At 45.9% G+C, this 20,128-nt stretch overlaps 1 protein-coding gene across 5 annotated transcripts in view; it reads right to left on the bottom strand.

Moving 5' to 3' along the window:
* The window catches only part of LRP6 (LDL receptor related protein 6), a 54,337-nt gene extending 39,010 nt beyond the window's left edge, over positions 1 to 15,327 (bottom strand). For all 5 annotated transcript variants that reach the window (XM_088470597.1, XM_088470599.1, XM_088470598.1 and 2 more), the window contains exons 1-2: positions 15,167 to 15,327; positions 7,345 to 7,738 (exon numbers count right to left, since the gene is read on the bottom strand). In XM_088470597.1, coding sequence (XP_088326723.1) covers positions 7,345 to 7,738; positions 15,167 to 15,221 — 449 coding nt within the window. In that variant the 5' untranslated portion in view covers positions 15,222 to 15,327. The remainder of the gene's footprint in view (positions 1 to 7,344; positions 7,739 to 15,166) is intronic.
* Between the last annotated feature and the right edge of the window lie 4,801 nt (positions 15,328 to 20,128).

Here is a 20,128-nt window from a genome sequence, read left to right as displayed (position 1 = left end):
TCAATGAAACGTATGTTGACCTCAAAACCACTAGCGCACACACTAGCGACAAGCGCATCCGACAATCATTTCCATTTGCGTTAAACGCCAAACAAAAACGCCAGTGACCAGGACTAACCTCCAGTTTGTCAGAGAGGCGACAGAGTGCAGGGGAGACAATAGAGTGGGTTTGCCAGCAATAAGTAACACAGGTGAGGCTGGAAGGAAGGTAAGGAGTCCCCAGACACTGCAGCTCTCACTGTGTTCTCCGAGCCAAGTTCAAAGACATTCCAGTACAGGACTAAGCCCGGCCCCAGCACCTCCCACTGCAGAAATCCCACAGCCATCCACTCCAGTGTAAATACGGCTTTTGTTACGCTGTGTACGGATCTCATCCTACATTCCTGGTGCCGATTCGACGCCGCTAAAGCACAGTACATAGCACAATATATAGGATTTTACATGCAAAAGCCAAAATTAAAAAATAAAATCTTCCACCTGTTTACAAACTGCAGATAACAGCTTAGAAATCGCAGCAGTGCAATGAAAGGAGGGAATCTACACATACTGTACATGTACGGATCAGCGACAGGCTCTGTAAATAGGAGAAGTCACACAGAACTGCAGTATGTGATTATCCCCAGTCTGATGACATCTGCTGTAGGGTAGTCTGGAAACCTGACTGATTAACATGAATACATGACGACCACTGCTGCCTAGGAGATATATAATATGCACCTTATACGCCGGTGGCATCTGTGCACTTTCCGGGCACCCTAAAGAGGACGCTCCGTAACAAACATGACATGCTCCAATAGGGGTGCCTAATCGCTCTGACACAGGACTGGGAAACCCTGAGGAGCTTAGATCCCTCCCTTCTGCCTCTCGCCTGCAGAGATGCCCTCGTCTTCCCTGGGAACCATAACTAGTTCCCCATGACTAGAGCTGGCGGGAACAGCATTATAATGCAGCACATCGCTCCTGCTCTTACCGGATGTCCCGACTGCTGTAATAGTATCGAAACTATTAGAGTATAGTAATGCTGCGCAACTACCCGCCTTAAGCCGCATACACACTGGGCGATATTTTAAACGACTGAACGATAACGATATCGTTCACTATATCGTCCAGTTTGTACGCAAAAACGATGAACGACCAACGATGCGTGCTCCCGCAGGTCGTTGGTCTTTGCCGTTCATCGTCCGAACATGCAGGCCAACCTGACGATATTGTCAGGTTGTTGCATGTTCGGGGGGATGAGGGAGGGAGCCCGGCACTGAACGATTTCGTGCATGATATCGTTCATTGTTTGTGCGCAATGTCGCTAAAACTGAGCACACCCCTGCCAGGGACACGCTGGACAAGGTCGCTCTTGAAGCGAATAGTCTAGTGTGTATGCCCCTTTACTGCAGGGACACAAACTCCAGGAGCTGTTAGCAAAAAGCAGCAGCATTAACTACACAGTTCCAGCAGGCTGTAGTGCCAAAACAGAGGTACACCGTTCCAGCAGCCTGTAGTGCCATTACCAGGTATCAGTTGCAGTACAGCGATACCTTATTTATATCTGCATGCATCAGAGTGTAACAAATCTCTTATATTCCCCATTTCCGGTCCCCACACTAAGCCAGACAGCAGGAGCACAGATACATTTTTTGCAAACCATAAAAAGCTGAATCAATAAAACTCACAATGAATCACAGCAATGACACAGGAGCCCAGGGATTAAGCATAAAAAGTGCCAATATTCATGCAAAGATCATCATCTACATACAGATTTAATAAATTCCAATGGGAAAAATCAATTCAGCGTGAAGGTCCATCCACATCGCACCCCATACAGGTGCGCAGGAGAAGTAGCGATGTTGGCGGCACATTGCTTGAAACTGAATGCCCCCCCCGACCCCCAAGAGACAATTCGCAAGTGGTTTTCATCCAAATGAGCATCCTTTATTTACACAGAACACGCACGTCCCATAGCGCTGTCTTTTGTGCGTTCATCTCTGTATTAGGACTCTCCAGTGATAGGAGAGACAACAGTATAACAGCAGAAGGATACTGGTTTCGAGGCGATGTTTTGGTGCATCTTCCCAAAGCATGAAAGATACATGTATTTATAGCACGGACTTGCAAACTCATACCAGGTGTCAGCTTTCTTAGTTTGCCTTAATTAAAACATGCTCCATTACAGCCACAGCTCAGAGGCTTCCCATGGTCTGTGGCAGAGATTCCCAATGACATGCATGCTGGGGATAACACAGTACTGGGGAAGGGGGGGGGGGGGGGCATTCAATAAGAGCACATGTAAGCAGCTGGATAGCTGTGAGCCCCAGTAATGTGTCCTTTCCTTTCTCCTTCAGAGGAATTCTGTAATTAGACAAACCGTGGGCCTCCGATAGACCCTTCCCTAAACCTCCATGAGATCGGCAGAAAGAGGACACTGGTAATGGTCACCTTTCCCTTAGCCAGAGAGGGGCACAATCACATAGGGGCTTCGTCCCCGGCCTGGTGCGGACAGAGGGAAAGCAGCCATTCCCTGCGCTGCATAATGGCTTAGAGCATATGGATGAATTACCACAACCTTTTATGTGCAAACAGTGTCCTGTGCCTGGAAGCAATGCAATAATAACGTCTCAGTGGTGGCATTCAACTGGCCACGATGTAATCCTGCGCCTAGAGGATCTCTGCTCGCACCTTCCCGAGATGTGAGCAGAGATCGGACTGAACTAGTGCCGCAATGCTGGTTGTGGGCTTACCGCGAACACGAGCAGTATTGCCCCCGGCACTTTAGTCGGAAAATACAGTTTATCGCGGCTATATCCCTGACATTAGGCGCAGTAAACAGCATATCACAATGTAATGTGGGCAATTGAATAGCTCAGGGCACAGATTCCCGGCGCTATTCAACATCGCACTCTACTGATTACCCCTCAATGTATATAAAGCTAGAGAGACGTAACGCAACCTACTATACAAAGCTAGAGAGACGTAACGCAACCTACTATACAAAGCTAGAGAGACGTAACGCGACCTACTATATAAAGCTAGAGAGACGTAACACAACCTACTATACAAAGCTAGAGAGACATAAGGCAACCTACTATACAAAGCTAGAGAGACATAAGGCAACCTACTATACAAAGCTAGAGAGACGTAAGGCAACCTACTATACAAAGCTAGAGAGACGTAAGGCAACCTACTATACAAAGCTAGAGAGACGTAAGGCAACCTACTATACAAAGCTAGAGAGACGTAAGGCAACCTACTATACAAAGCTAGAGAGACGTAAGGCAACCTACTATACAAAGCTAGAGAGACGTAACAACCTACTATACAAAGCTAGAGACGTAACGCAACCTACTATACAAAGCTAGAGAGACGTAACACAACCTACTATACAAAGCTAGAGAGACGTAACACAACCTACTATACAAAGCTAGAGAGACGTAAGGCAACAGACTATACAAAGCTAGAGACATAAGGCAACAGACTATACAAAGCTAGAGAGACGTAACGCAACAGACTATACAAAGCTAGAGAGACGTAACACAACCTACTATACAAAGCTAGAGACGTAACGCAACCTACTATACAAAGCTAGAGAGACGTAACGCAACCTACTATACAAAGCTAGAGAGACGTAACGCGACCTACTATACAAAGCTAGAGAGACATAAGGCAACCTACTATACAAAGCTAGAGAGACGTAAGGCAACCTACTATACAAAGCTAGAGAGACGTAAGGCAACCTACTATACAAAGCTAGAGAGACGTAAGGCAACCTACTATACAAAGCTAGAGAGACGTAAGGCAACCTACTATACAAAGCTAGAGAGACGTAAGGCAACCTACTATACAAAGCTAGAGAGACGTAACAACCTACTATACAAAGCTAGAGACGTAACGCAACCTACTATACAAAGCTAGAGAGACGTAACACAACCTACTATACAAAGCTAGAGAGACGTAACACAACCTACTATACAAAGCTAGAGAGACGTAAGGCAACAGACTATACAAAGCTAGAGACATAAGGCAACAGACTATACAAAGCTAGAGAGACGTAACACAACCTACTATACAAAGCTAGAGAGACGTAAGGCAACCTACTATACAAAGCTAGAGAGACGTAAGGCAACCTACTATACAAAGCTAGAGAGACGTAACAACCTACTATACAAAGCTAGAGACGTAACGCAACCTACTATACAAAGCTAGAGAGACGTAACAACCTACTATACAAAGCTAGAGACGTAACGCAACCTACTATACAAAGCTAGAGAGACGTAACACAGCCTACTATACAAAGCTAGAGAGACGTAACACAACCTACTATACAAAGCTAGAGAGACGTAAGGCAACAGACTATACAAAGCTAGAGAGACGTAACACAACCTACTATACAAAGCTAGAGACATAAGGCAACAGACTATACAAAGCTAGAGAGACGTAACGCAACAGACTATACAAAGCTAGAGAGACGTAACACAACCTACTATACAAAGCTAGAGACGTAACACAACCTACTATACAAAGCTAGAGAGACGTAACACAACCTACTATACAAAGCTAGAGAGACGTAACACAACCTACTATACAAAGCTAGAGAGACGTAACACAACCTACTATACAAAGCTAGAGAGACATAAGGCAACAGACTATACAAAGCTAGAGAGACGTAACACAACCTACTATACAAAGCTAGAGAGACGTAAGGCAACCTACTATACAAAGCTAGAGAGACGTAAGGCAACCTACTATACAAAGCTAGAGAGACGTAACAACCTACTATACAAAGCTAGAGACGTAACGCAACCTACTATACAAAGCTAGAGAGACGTAACAACCTACTATACAAAGCTAGAGACGTAACGCAACCTACTATACAAAGCTAGAGAGACGTAACACAGCCTACTATACAAAGCTAGAGAGACGTAACACAACCTACTATACAAAGCTAGAGAGACGTAAGGCAACAGACTATACAAAGCTAGAGAGACGTAACACAACCTACTATACAAAGCTAGAGACATAAGGCAACAGACTATACAAAGCTAGAGAGACGTAACGCAACAGACTATACAAAGCTAGAGAGACGTAACACAACCTACTATACAAAGCTAGAGACGTAACACAACCTACTATACAAAGCTAGAGAGACGTAACACAACCTACTATACAAAGCTAGAGAGACGTAACACAACCTACTATACAAAGCTAGAGAGACGTAACACAACCTACTATACAAAGCTAGAGAGACGTAACACAACCTACTATACAAAGCTAAAGACGTAACGCAACTTACTATACAAAGCTAGAGAGACGTAAGGCAACCTACTATACAAAGCTAGAGAGACGTAACGCAACGTACTATACAAAGCTAGAGAGACGTAACACAACCTACTATACAAAGCTAGAGAGACATAAGGCAACCTACTATACAAAGCTAGAGAGACGTAACACAACCTACTATACAAAGCTAGAGAGACGTAAGGCAACCTACTATACAAAGCTAGAGAGACGTAACACAACCTACTATACAAAGCTAGAGAGACATAAGGCAACCTACTATACAAAGCTAGAGAGACGTAAGGCAACCTACTATACAAAGCTAGAGAGACGTAAGGCAACCTACTATACAAAGCTAGAGAGACGTAAGGCAACCTACTATACAAAGCTAGAGAGACGTAAGGCAACCTACTATACAAAGCTAGAGAGACGTAACAACCTACTATACAAAGCTAGAGACGTAACGCAACCTACTATACAAAGCTAGAGAGACGTAACACAACCTACTATACAAAGCTAGAGAGACGTAACACAACCTACTATACAAAGCTAGAGAGACGTAACACAACCTACTATACAAAGCTAGAGACATAAGGCAACAGACTATACAAAGCTAGAGAGACGTAACGCAACCTACTATACAAAGCTAGAGAGACGTAAGGCAACCTACTCTACAAAGCTAGAGACGTAACACAACCTACTATACAAAGCTAGAGACATAAGGCAACAGACTATACAAAGCTAGAGAGACGTAACGCAACAGACTATACAAAGCTAGAGACTATAACAGATTAGGAGCCAAACCCACAAAGTTATGTTCTTATAAGATATGTTATCAAAACAATGGGCTCGATTCAAATGATTGCGTATTAAAAATAGCGCCAGGAGAGAGTTCCAGAACCTCAATTCAGTGCGCTGTTAAGGATTCCTTCTCGCACCCCTCCAGGGTTGCGAGCAGAAATCCAAAAGTACAGGTACGATGCTGTTTTCTGCCCTTAGCGCCAGGAAGACAGCATCACAACAGGAAGTTTAGTCGGAGAATGCCCGTTCTCGCGACTAAACACCCTGTTTAAGGGGTGGGAGAAGGGGCATTCCTCAACCTAACTGCGCGCAGAACTGAATATCTCCGGGATATTCCCAGCGCTATTTAATTCACGGTCAATTGAATCGAGCCCAATGACGCATCAAACTATATATAATTTAGTTTACATTCGTGTGTGCATATATGTGTGTGTGTCTCAGAACTATAATATGCACATTTAGTAAAGTGCAGAATAAGGACAGCTACTGTGCGGGGCTGCACGAGATACACACCAGATGTCGGTTGTTAATAAACACCAGTATCCCATGGGTGGGAGGTATTGGGGGGGTAATTGGGGATGGGGGTCAGAGTTAGAGTTCTGCATGGTTCACCTGAAAATTTGTAGCCATTGAACAGACTCAGTTTTTTCACCCAAAAAAAAACAAAAACGCAACAAAATGTAGAAAAGCAGAACGGATAATTGGACATAGGAAGGAAAAGCAGAAGACAAAGCATTTTCATCATGACACAACTCTCTTCCCCGGAGGCCACAGGGAGGGGGAAAAAAAAAAAACCCCAATTAATTTGTCAGCATCTGATGAGGCTTGGAGCCTTGGCAATGCTCTGCATCTGATTGCATGCTGCTGTGTACACATGGCCGTGCATCAAAGACAACAATCCGTTTCAGCGAGTAAATAGAAAGCAGACCTCTGGGGCCGGGGCCTTACGCCAAGCGCCATCATCACCACCAAGTCTGACACCGGAAGAGACTGCACCAGGGCTATACGGCGACTATTTCGTCCACTCGGGAAAATAAAAGAGCTCTCAGCCGAAGGTGGGTTTAGAAGTATATCATCCACTATACATATAACGAGTATTTCCATAGGCAATATTTAAAAAAAATAAACTTTTTGGTCACCTGGCAGAAACGAGCACGGACATCTCCTTCCAAATTTGAAGACGTTGACCAATACTAAGTAAATAGGGGTGGTTATTTACAAAGCATGTTGGAGCACACACTAGTAATATGGAGGGAAAAAAAATACAGCCACACTCACCCTCTGGTGGGGTCCAGAGCGATTGCGCGAGGCTGATCCAGTTCCTGCCAGAATAATACTTTCCGCAAAGTGCCATCCAGGTTAGAAACCTCGATCCGATTAGTGTCTGAGTCTGTCCAGTACAATTTCTCTCCCAACCAATCACAGGCCAGTCCATCTGGCGATACCAAACCCGCGATGACAACATCCTGCGAGCTCCCGGTCTTGTTAAAATCGATCCTCTTTATGGCTTCCTCGCTCACGTCGCTCCAATAAATGAAGCCACGGAAAAACACAAAGTCCACGGCGGCTGCGTCCTCCAGCCCTGTGACGATCACTGTAGAGTTCCCCTTCGTCCCTCCAGCATCCACCAGTCGCAGATCGCGCCGGTTGGCGTACAGCAGTAACGGAGATGCTAAAGGAAAATTCACAAGAGATGATCGTTAGTCCCTGAAAGTGGAAAGATGACTTACAGCTACCTTTGGCATGGAGCAGAATGGGCCTGGTCCACAGTTAGGAGCAAATTAAAATAAAAAAATAAAAAAAAAATCAAATAAATAAATTTGCAATTTCCTCCTGGAACAAACCATGTTGCAATGCAAGGGGGCCGCATGCACGATTTATTTATTACCAGTTATTTATATAGCATACACATTCCACAGCGCTTTATAAAGAATATTTAGCCATTTACATCAGTCCCTAATATTCACTCTAGGACCGGGAGCAGACAGGGCGCTGGACCTAGAGCTAGTGCACTTCCTGCACGCGCCCGGACATGCCGGGCAACCTTCAAGCGCTGCGTTCACAGTGAATGGATGCCGGGCGCATTCACCGACGATGACCGCTGCGTCGCCGTTTTGACCACCCGCAGGACACTGTGGGTGGAGACAGAACCAGCAGGCTGTCTCAGCAGGGCGCCGCGCTGCAGGGCGCTTTGTACCCTTCAGAAATAAGGCATGGCGCAGCACCCCGCTAAAAACAGCCTAGGGGGAACGCCAAGTCCCTTCCCCAGTGGAGCTTACAATCTATATTGCCTATCACACACACACATTAAATTTTGTTGGGAGTTAACCTACCAGTATATATTTGGAGTGTAGGGGGAAACCCAAGCAAGCACAGGGAGAATATACAAACTCCACACAATTAGGGCTGTGGTGCACTGATTGTTTTGCATGCAGGGAAATTGCAGGTTACTTTTGCATATAGTGAGGCAGTTTTGATTTAACACTGAAACTGAGAATCAGGCTAGGACATGTCTCTCCCAATTTAAGGGGGAGGGGGATTCAATTAGCCGCAAGGCTTACCGTGAGCTATTAGCCCCTGGGTTAAAAGCCCAGAGCTATTCAATTACTGCCCACAGTAATAGGGCCCACAGACCTACGCGATCAGCATCCGATCCACATCCGATTACCCTACAGTTCTGTCGGCATGTTTTTTTTTGTCTTTGCACAGGATCAGTCGTATGGTCGATCCTGTGCCTCACATGCTCATTAGGGAACAGGGACAAACAGTCATTGAAATGACTATTGCCACACGATGGATCGCATGAAAAAAAAAAAAAAAAAAGACACGTTCTGAACACAATACGATGGAACATATGTGCTGCACGGGAGCGCGCATCGGATGAAAAAAGCACGATTTCCACAAAACTGAACGTACGTCGAGTCGAAAATCGTGTGATCGTCTAGAAATCGCGTAGGTGTATGGGGGCCTTAAGCAGCGTGGGTCACTTAAAAGTTGAATTCTGCTCACATCTCAGGAAGGTGAGAACAGAAATCTGCGTTGAGTGCGCCCTTTGGGCTAGTCACGGCCTTTTGCGTGCAGTATTTGCATATCTACGGGTACTTAGCCCAGAATCTATGCTTTACCGCGGGATATCATTGATAGCTCCGGGCACTAGCTTTCAGCTCCCGAGTTAAGTCCTGCAGCTAATGGAATGCCTCTTTAAATCTCTGAGCACATTTTAGATCTGCCCCCACTGCAGGTCAACAAGATGCAATTTTTTTATATATTTTTTATTTGCTCCTAGTTCAGGCCCGATATATTATTATTATCTGTACTTTCTATGGCTTCACAAGTGTTCCACAGCACCTTACATAGTACACAAACATAAGTGAAGCAACCAGTGACTTACAGTACAATACAATGCAGGACAAGGTTTATATATATATATTGCAGCATTAGCGATCATAATGCTCAAATAAGCAACAGTGTGTAAGTGTTAGGTGCCCTAGTGGGGAGTAAGTAGTAAATGACAGTAAAAGTAAGGAGAAGCACAAGAGGGTAGAGGGCCCTGCTCGTGACAGCTTACAATATATCTATAAATCTATAACAATCTTTAGAAAGAGGAAAGATTCTTTTGGACCAAAAACCTAAAAAAAAAAAAAAAACACAACCCATGAGGCAATGGGGAAGCGAGAAATGCAGAATAGGAATTCTCAGCATTAGGATGGGCTGTGTGTTAGCACAGCATAGTAACCTCACAGACATAAATGGGACCACTTTGCTTGCTTCCACACCACATTTTTGTCTTCTATAACACTGCATAACAATGACAATGTTTCCGATGTGAAAATCGTTACTTCTAATTGATGTCAGCATGCAAAGAATGAATATGACATTTACAGCTCTCAGCTCTGAGTTCCGAGATATAGCCCATGTATGACGATGTAGGGGTATTCCTAGTGACGTGGGCAGAATGGAGAGAATCTTACCAGCAATCTGCGTTCTGCGCAGAGGGTTAAATGAATCAGTTATTTGTCCCCCTCCCCTATTCAAATATATGCGATTCACGGGATTATCCACACCAGATAACTGTGGTGCACTGAGTGACCAGCATAGGGAGCGATTCCACCAAGACATCTCAGCCATGGGACAAAGATATCAGGGCAGGTGACAGTGACAAGAGATGGCCCAGAAGAGGAGGACAAGCGACAAGCAAAGAGAAAGCACCCCCATGAATAGTTCACTATATTACATAGTAGTTTCCTATGCTGTATGCCTGTTTCCTATGCTGTATGCCTGTTTCCTATGCTGTATGCCTGTTTCCTATGCTGTATGCCTGTTTCCTATGCTGTATGCCTGTTTCCTATGCTGTATGCCTGTTTCCTATGCTGTATGCCTGTTTCGTTTTGTGTTCTCATTTGTGATTGATAGAAAATAAACAGTTTTAATTCAATCAAGAAAATATCAGATTATTTTAAAATAGCTTTTCACTATGACTATATTACTAATGTACATACAGTGTAGTGCAAGTAGTGTAGCTCAAAAAATAGAGCTAGTAATAACATTCAGAAATCATTTTAGTTTTTCTTGACCTCAAATGAGGAATGTATGACTATTTTAAGAAAGGAAACAAATGAAAAGTATTAATTTGTTGTATAGTGTAATAGGTATACTAAGGGGGGGGGGTTTTCTAATCGCTGGTTGCTTCCGTCTAAAATGTACAGGATCTATTAAATTGTTTGCGCGCCCGGCCTCTTTCTCACGTGAGAATGTGCGGTATTAGCTGCAGTAAGCAGCTTTTCCCGTGCGAAGCGCCAGGCGTGCTCCTGCAGCCAGCCTCAAAGACCTACTTTATACCGATTTCAGTTCAGGAGGGTGCGAGCAGAAACGCACAATGAGCGCAGTCTTGGGGCTGGTGGCACAAACTACTGAATAGCTCCCGTGCTAGTTTAGATGGGAACTATCAACAACTGAATCGCCCCCCTGTGTGTAATCGAATCGGGCCCTTGTTGCCGGTCTTCTGGTGACGCAGCGAGAGTAGTTTGTAGACATGCCGCCATTACAGGGCCACATACGAAGCAGTTTTTGGAACAAGAGGCAAAGGTGCTTGACAAGGACCAGAACAAGCAGCGGGCTGATAAGCATCTGTCCCAACACCACATATGATGTCCATGAATGTGCAAGACGCTATCTCAACTACTCCTCAAACACCTTAAACAAACATCCCTCTGGGCTGAGAAAAAAAAAAAAAATATATCATTAAAAGATATATATTTTCTAAGGATTCACGGAGTTTTACAAATAAAAGAACACGAGCCGTTTGTCTGGGAGAGACGGCTGCCACTGTAAATGGATATAAAGACTTCCAGGTGTGGGGAAGTTCAGCTGAGCTGCAGCTGTGATCCACAGACCATATGGAACAGACACCAGAAGAATCTCTTTAAAGAGCCATGAACGCCTGGCATGCTTTTCCCCTTACTGCCTGTCCCAGGGTGACCCGATCCCATGCAGAATGGATAGGACTCTCCCAGCACTGGGCTCATTACCCAGGATGTGGACAGATGGAGTTTGGCTTCTACCGATGACTAGGGCCTGGCGGCTTTAAACGCAGCATACTTTCAGATGGGGGGGGCAATAAAGAGTAACTGCATTGAGCATTAAAACTAAATCGCCAGGGAAACCGCACGCGCAACAGCGGCTGGCGTCGTTACTCATGTCCGCCACTCCCTTGAGGCTTAGACAATGCATTTACCTGCAGTGACAACAGACCAAGGTTATGTTGTTTGAAACGTAATACTGCGTCAATACGTTCTAGTGCTAAGAATAAAATGAATCTACTAAAAGAAAACTCATCTCTTTAGCGCCAAATAGGCGTAAGGCCTACACTTCCCAAAAAATGGTGAAAAAACGTAGGCGAAAAATGTTGCTGCAAAGAGAACTATGTGAAAATAAACCCTGTAGAATCCGGTTTGAGTTATATCAATACGTTGGATAGTAAGATGCTCCGAACCTCAGCTGGACACAATATGGAGCAGGGTGGGGAGAAAAGGAAGGGGAAAAATGCAGATGGGGAAAAAAAAAAAAAAAAAATGTGCTACTTTCTTCTGCAAGCTGAACCATCCGGCTTTTGGAAATCCTTCCCAATCCTCTTGCCCAGGAAATTAACCGTTGCACCGATTGTTAGCCACAGTGCGTGCAGCAAAGTTGGATTTGTTTCCCTTTAGCGGAGTGCACGGTGACAATAATAATTCTAATATATCCTAAAGTTATTAAACAAAACTACTGTCTCCTTTCTGGAAGATTAATCAGATTCACCAGCGTGCAAAAAATGAGGATAAAAAACATAAATCCTGGTAGCTTTTACAATGAACCATATATCTGAGCGGAGGTTTCATCCCCACATCATACAGGAAAGCAGGAGGCTTATGTCAATCATTTAGGTTGTTCATCTCCGGCAAGTCAGACAAGGACAGGAATACCCACACAACAATCTGCTCGCAGACGATTTCCCCTGTAACGAGCTATCAGGAGCGGCTTTAAGGCTTAGCCCTGGCCTAATATTAACAAAATGAATGGGGGTAAATAAAAACACCACCTTGTATAGCCAAAAAGTGGCTCAGACATTCCTTTCTCCATCACCCGCTCCTGGGGAGAGCAAAGGCCTATGTAAGTGTATAGTGTTAGTGTTGCACAATATAAAACACAAAACATGTAGAAAATCATTAGTCAAATACATGCAAAATATAACAAAAAGTGAATATACACACTAAAAAGAAGGGAGGGGGACTAAGAGAAAGAAGATCACCTTTGTTTTATATGGAGACAATATGTGGAACAAAGCAGAAAATCACTGAGGTCTTTCTGTAAAAGCCATTAGCATGCAAATTGATTTGGTGGGGAGGGCGCTTGCTCAGAGCCCAGCAATGCAATGATAGGAGGCAGCCTAAACAAACAATCAGTGGTTGCAGGGAGCTCCCTTGTGGCCCTGACTACTTAACCTACTCCCCCTCCCCCCCCCCCCCCCAAAAAAGAAGCAAATACACTCAACAGGACACACGTGATCCGACAACTTTTGCAAACTCCAAAAGAAAGATAGAAAAAAAAAAAAAAACTAAGAAATCAGAGTTTAGCCCCCTCCCAAACACAAACTACCATCACTGCTCTGTTACAAACCCTACAAAGAGTGACTGCAGGAAGCCAATGCTGCCTTAGTATGTGCACCGACTTCAGTTACCCCCCACAATACTCAATATTACACCAAGATACTGGGCTAAAGGTGACAAAAGTAGTCTATGACCATAGGTGTGTGTAAGGCAGTATAGGCAGTCATACCACATCGGTCTAATGTAAGGAACCACAGTCCACACGGGACCCAACCTCACCAAGCCAAAACATTACCCAACTATGCCCCTTACCACTTGTACCCATAAGGACTCAGTCCCCTGGTATCCTAGCCTATATCTGGTCACTGGCATCACCTCACAACTCTATTAGTTCCCCTTCATAAACAAAGCCATGTGCCAGAATCTCACCCATATCCCTCTGCCACTGGTATTATACCGATACCACCCTCCTGCTATGCCATCCATACTCAGCCGCCACCCCCAATACATTTGTCACAGCTTCACTACTTGCCCTCATGCAACAATTCCTACCCCCCTCCTCCCCAGATTCTGATCCCTTGTTTCCTATCACCTAAAACCTCCACCAGATTCTGGCCCTCCATGCCCCGGCTCCTATCAACACCTCACAGCACTAATGACCAATCTGTGTGGGGTTTGTATGTTCTATATTTGTGTAGGTTTTCTCACATGCTCAAAAATAACACATGCTGCAAGGTTAATTGGCTTCTGACAAACAATGAACTGTAGTGTGTGCGTTTACATGTGGTAGGGCATATAGATTGTAAGCTCCACTGGGGCAGGGGCAGGGGCAGATGTGACTGGCCAAATAATACCTGTAAAAAAATGTGCGCACTATATAAATGTTAAAAAATAAAATACCTCACCAACACAGTGACCCCATCAAGCCCCATCTTCTATTACCCACCCTACACCTCACCCCTCCACCAGACTTATTCCCCCCCACCCTACACCTCGCCCCTCCACCAGTCCGCCCCCCACCCTACACCTCACCCTTCCACCAGTCTGCCCTCATACACCTCACCAGTCTGACCCCCCCCAAAACACCTCACCCCTCCACCAGTCTGCTTACCCCTACCGTACACCTCACCACCAGTCTGCCCCCCACCCTCCACCAGTCTGCCCCCATACACCGCATCCCTCCACCAGTCTGCACCCCACCTCACCCCTCCACCAGTCTGCCCCCCACCCTACACCTCACTTCTCCACCGGACTTCCCCCATACACCTCACCAGTCTGACCCCACAAATACACCTCACCACCAGTCTGCCCCCCACCCTACACCTCACCCCTCCACCAGTCTGCCCCCATACACCGTATCCCTCCACCAGTCTGCCCCCCACCCTACACCTCACTCCTCCACCAGTCTGGCCCCATACACCGCATCCCTCCACCAGTCTGACCCCCCCCCAATACACCACCAGTCTGACCCCCCCAATACACCACCAGTCTGACCCCCCCAATACACCTCACCCCTCCACCAGTCTGCCCCCATACACCGCATCCGTCCACCAGTCTGCCCCCCACGCTACACCTCACCCCTCCACCAGTCTGGCCCCATACACGGCATCCCTCCACCAATCTGCCCCCCACCTCACCCCTCCACCCGTCTGACCCCCCCCAATACACCACCAGTCTGACCCCCCCAATACACCTCACCCCTCCACCAGTCTGCCCCCCACCCTACACCTCACTCCTCCACCGGACTTCCCCCATACACCTCACCAGTCTGACCCCCCCCCCCCCCAATACACCTCACCCCTCCACCAGTATGCCCCCATACACCTCCCCATTCACCACAGACTGAACCCCTATAAAAACTGAGCCCCGACACCCCCAGCCCAGACTGCACCCTCTCTTCGTGAATCAACTCTTTGGTCCCCTCACTTTCAGCTCTGCCCCGGCCTCACTCACCCCTTAGCCCGGGGCCCCCGGCCTCCCTCACCCCTTAGCCCGGGGCCCCCGGCCGCACTTACCCCTCAGCAGGCAGCTCAGGCTGCAGACCAGCAGGCTCCTCAGCACGGTCCCCATCTCTGCGTGTTACCGGCGGCGGGGCCCGGACATACTGCCGATATACACCGCGGTCTCCCGGCCGCCCCACTCCGGCCCCTCCATGGTGCTGCTGCTGCGTGTGAACCCGCCGCGGCTCCTTCCCTCCTCCTCCTCCTGCTCCTGCTCCCGCGGCGGAGCGATACCGGGAACGCTATCAGGGAACAGAACCCCGCTGCTGTGCGATCAGACCCCAAGCGGCTACCGTGCCCGCCGCCCAGTGCTCTGCCGCCGGGGCAGCCCGAAAATCCCGGGGGAAACGGGCGACCGGGACGGAATTCCACAGGGACTACTTTCTCTCTTCCCTTCCCCCTCCACAGCCGGCACTACATTCCCGTGGCCTAGCGTCTCTGAGGAGAAATCCGAGTCCTCGGGCTGGAGTGAGGGGGGCAGCCGGCTTTCCACCCACCCCTGCAATAATAGCAATGGGGAATAAGGGAAGGGGAGGGGCTCCACAGAGGTATATATCCAGAGACGTCATGCCATATAAATCAGTGTCCTGTCTCTGCTGGGATTCATGAGGAAGGATTTCCATATACACTGATATATTATATTATATTATATTATATTATATTATATTATATTATATTATATTATATTATATTCCCTCTTCTCTCTAGTGATACTGGATACAGAAGCAGGGAATATATCTATATACACAAGTAGTGGGCCTGATTCAGGGTTGTACGCATCACCGATGTTTGGAGAGTTGAACGATTATCAGTAAACCGCGTATGCGCCAAGGTACATTACCATAGTCACTCGTAGCAACAATTTACTTGCAGTGTGATTGACAGTAATTGCAAGTTTGGGGGAGGTAATGGGGAGTGGCGGCAACGTACGCAGGCGCGTCGCGACCGTTTAAGGGGCATGTCACACCCTACATCTGCGATCCCGTACACAAGAAATATATAACTCCAGTGTCTCAGTTACCGCGGCCATTCTGCGGGACCATAGCCTTACTCAGAAAGTGATAATCGAATGATCTGGGTCCCATACTGCCTCTTTATATATACGCAGATGCTGAGACATTGCGCGCAAGTGCTGAGATTTGCAAAGCTGCGGGTGGGCGCCTTAATGCATCTCCCGGAGGCCGCGACATTTGCATTTTTACGTATAGCAGCTGCGTACACAGACACAGCAGCCGCAATAGTGTGAGACTCTGCATCAGGCCAAGTGTCCGGCACTCCAATGCTAATGGTGGCTAATGTACCTGGCGAATGCCCTGCTATTAGCGCTGCGCAGACACAGCAGCGGCCACAATACTCTGCATCAGCCCAAATGTCTGGCACTCCAATGCCAATGTACCTGGCGTATACCCTCCTATTAACGCTGCACAGACACAGCAAATATATCATCCATCATTGTTGGTGGCACCCAAAGGGATAAAAAGGTGCAACCCCTCCACAAGTGACCAACGTTTCAGCATCATTGCTACTAGCGACAAGGTAAAGTAGAAATATTGATATGTTGGTCACTTATGGCGATAGTGCAACTATTTCATACTTGGGTGTCACAATAATGCATTTTATATATATATATATATATATATATTATATATAGAATGAATATTGGTGCGGCACTCGGGGCTTGAAAGAATTCACACAGACAGAGCGTATATACCAACGTATCAATGAGTGCACATTGTCATCAGGGATACAAACGTATAATAAACTCACCTTATATAACAGAGATCACCACGTGAAAACCCCCTCTGGCGGCGGGGCCGCACACCCGGCTGATGGCGCTAATGAATGTCGTCATTGCGGTCAGCACGTCCCATACTCCCGCAGTGACGCTAATGTGTACCTTCACCATGGTAAGATTACAAAACTAAAAACAAATACATAGCGCACATCAATATTAGTCATATATACCATAAGCATGTTAGTTCAAATAGCCATCCGATTTGCAAGATAATTTACAACTAATTATTCGTATATGTATAATTATATCAAAATCACTTCAACCGCATATGAAATCTGATGTATCACTAGTAACACTGTGACACAAACTAATCGATACAGATACAAACATATTAGTTCTTCTACGTATAGTAACCATAGAATTGACAGTTATGTTACTCTTGATGGATCATGCATATTAAATATATCATATTAATATGAACAGCCTATCAACCAGGCACATCAACACCCACAGATCAGCAAAAACTCTGCCACCCAAGATGGTCATTAAGACCTGTGGGCACTAAAGTTCCCAATCTCATAATCCATTTAGTTTCACACTGGAGTAGCTTTAATGACCGATTACCCCACACCCCCCTATTAGTGATTGGTACACAGGGCTTGATTCAGAGCCGGACGCTATTTGCGGACGGTCGTTCAGGAAAAGGGGGTGGCTATTCAAATGAACCGTTCGCTCTTTGCGGTCTGTTGACGCCTCCATGTCTGAACGAGCGAACAAAACTTGCGGTCGTTTTTTGGATAACTACGCCCCCTGGCCGCTCGCATCCTACGTCATGTCCGCTATTTATTAGATTAATCGAGTACATCGACCAGCGTATGAACTACTCGCTATTCTTGTGGTTGGTTTTTCCTACCACAATCTTGCGAGCAGTTCTGACTATAAAATAACCCAGTGACGTAGTCAATGACGCTGCTGTATTAATTATGCACACCCATAAAACGCCCATTTTGACCTTTAAGCACGCCTGCGTTCTGATCTCCACTCCCCGTTTTCAAGCACATTCCCCTGTTACCACCCACATACGCCTCCTCCTGTCACTCAAAATAGCAGGCATTCGCTATATAGCGAACAAACGATTTTCGGCCGCACTGACTGGTTCGCGCATGCGTATTAAAATCCGTACGCATGCGTAGTTGGGCAAACATCGCTCGGAACGAATGAGCGGCCACTTATGAGCGGCTCTGAATCAGGCCCACAGACCATCATGCAGTATTTCAAAGTGGCTAGACTATGATGATTAATTAAAAATAAACCTTAACGACATTTTTTTGACTAGCATACCGGGGTGTTTTAAATGTGGTTGTATGACCTGTAGGTACTCGATAGGGAATACCTTCCAGCACCTACATACAGGGAAGACGTATTCAATTAGACACCACTTTACTTGCAATTCCAAGTTTGTAGTTTATCAGATCATGTGTCCCTGTGGACTGTCAAACATTTAACAAACGGATAGAGCCTTTAAGGAGCGTAGGACAGTTCACAGGTCCGCAATTAGAGTGGCCTTGAACACAGGAACCAGCGAGCAACCTGTTGCTCGCCATTTTGCGGAGTTGCATCATAGTCTAGCCACTTTGAAATACCGCATGATCGTCTGTGTACCAACCTCTAACAGAGGTAATTGGTCATTAAAGCTACTCCAGTGTGAAACTAAATGGATTATGAGATTGGGAACTTTAGCGCCCAAAGGTCTTAATGACCATCTTAGGTGGCAGTGTTTTCGCTGATCTGTGTGTGTTGATATGCCTGGTTGTTAGGCTGTTCATATTAATATGGATTATTTGCCATGCATGAGCCATCAAGAGTAAAATAACTGCAAATACTGCATACGGATGTGCGTCGATCCCCGTGTTTTGGTTTTGGATCTGTATCTCCTTCAAGGTTTTGGATCTGGATTTGGTTTTACAAATCATCCCTTGCGTGTTTTGGTTTTGGATCTGTATTTTTTCTAAAATAATTTGGGCCTGTTTTTGTTCCTACAGTATTATTATCCTCAATAACATTTAATTGCAGTCATTTCTAGTCCATTTTGACCACCTCACAATATTGATTTCATCCATTTTAGGACAAAAGGTTGCATCGAGCTAGCTGGCTGGCTGAGCTAAGCAACAGCAGTGGGCGGCACTAACATGTGGCAGTTCAGCTTCCAACATGGCACAGTGGCATTGCAGTGGCAGACAGGATGGCACTTTAGTAAACTATAAATTTAAAAATGTCAGACAGCAATGCCCCAAACAGCACATAATGCAAAGAAAAGAGGTGCAAGATGGAATTGTCCTTGGGCCCTTCCACCCACCCTTATGTTGTATATATTGAACAGGACATGCACAGTTTCATAAACCAATCATTTCAGCGACAGGGACGGCCAATTGTGGCCGAAGCAATTGGTTTGTTTGGGCCCCCACAAAGCAAGTTACCAACGGGCAGCTGACATTGCTGGCAATGATCTCTCCAAATCCTCACCCTCATCAGTGTGTACATCATCTTCACACAATATTAATTCTTCCCTGCTGGAATCCACCTTTACAGCCTCAGGTGCCTCTTTAATTTTTGGACATAATTGGCTGTAAAGGTCTTGCTCGTGGAAGTTGTAGTTCATTTTGATGAACATCATCTTTTCCACATTTTGAGGACATTGCCTCCTACGCCAATCGCTGACAAGGTTCCCAGCTGTGCTGCAAACTCTTTCTGAGTACACACTGGAGGGTGGGCAACTCAAGTAAAGCAAAGCCAGTTTGTGCAAGGGCCTCCAAATTGCCTTTTTTTCCTGCCAGTAGTCAAACAGACTGTCTGACATGCCTATTTGGATGCTATCATTAAAATAGTCCTCAACCATTCTTTGAATGGTGTCCGTATCAGACGGAATCACAGTAGAGGTCTCATTAATTGTAGGCAATTCTTTAAGACCCAACCAGATGTCAAAACTTGGTTGTGTTGACTTATCTGTATCACCAGTGGGTCTTTTTTTGGGGGGGTAAAGTTATTTTTTTCTTGGCAGCTGCACTTGCTGGAGAAACTGAAGGAGGAGCCATTGCTGCATCACGTGCCACTTGAGCTGACAATTTGCTTACCAACAGCTCTTTGCATCTCTTCAGATCTGTGTCCGTTGGGAAGAAAGACACGACGTATGACTTAAACCTAGGATCTAGCACAGTCAACAAAATGTATTGATCCGATAGGAA

This window comes from Taudactylus pleione, unplaced genomic scaffold (assembly GCF_031769625.1).
Source record: "Taudactylus pleione unplaced genomic scaffold, aTauple2 ptg000101l, whole genome shotgun sequence".
Lineage (NCBI taxonomy): Eukaryota > Metazoa > Chordata > Amphibia > Anura > Myobatrachidae > Taudactylus > Taudactylus pleione.
This window is presented reverse-complemented; position numbering and strand designations above follow the sequence as displayed.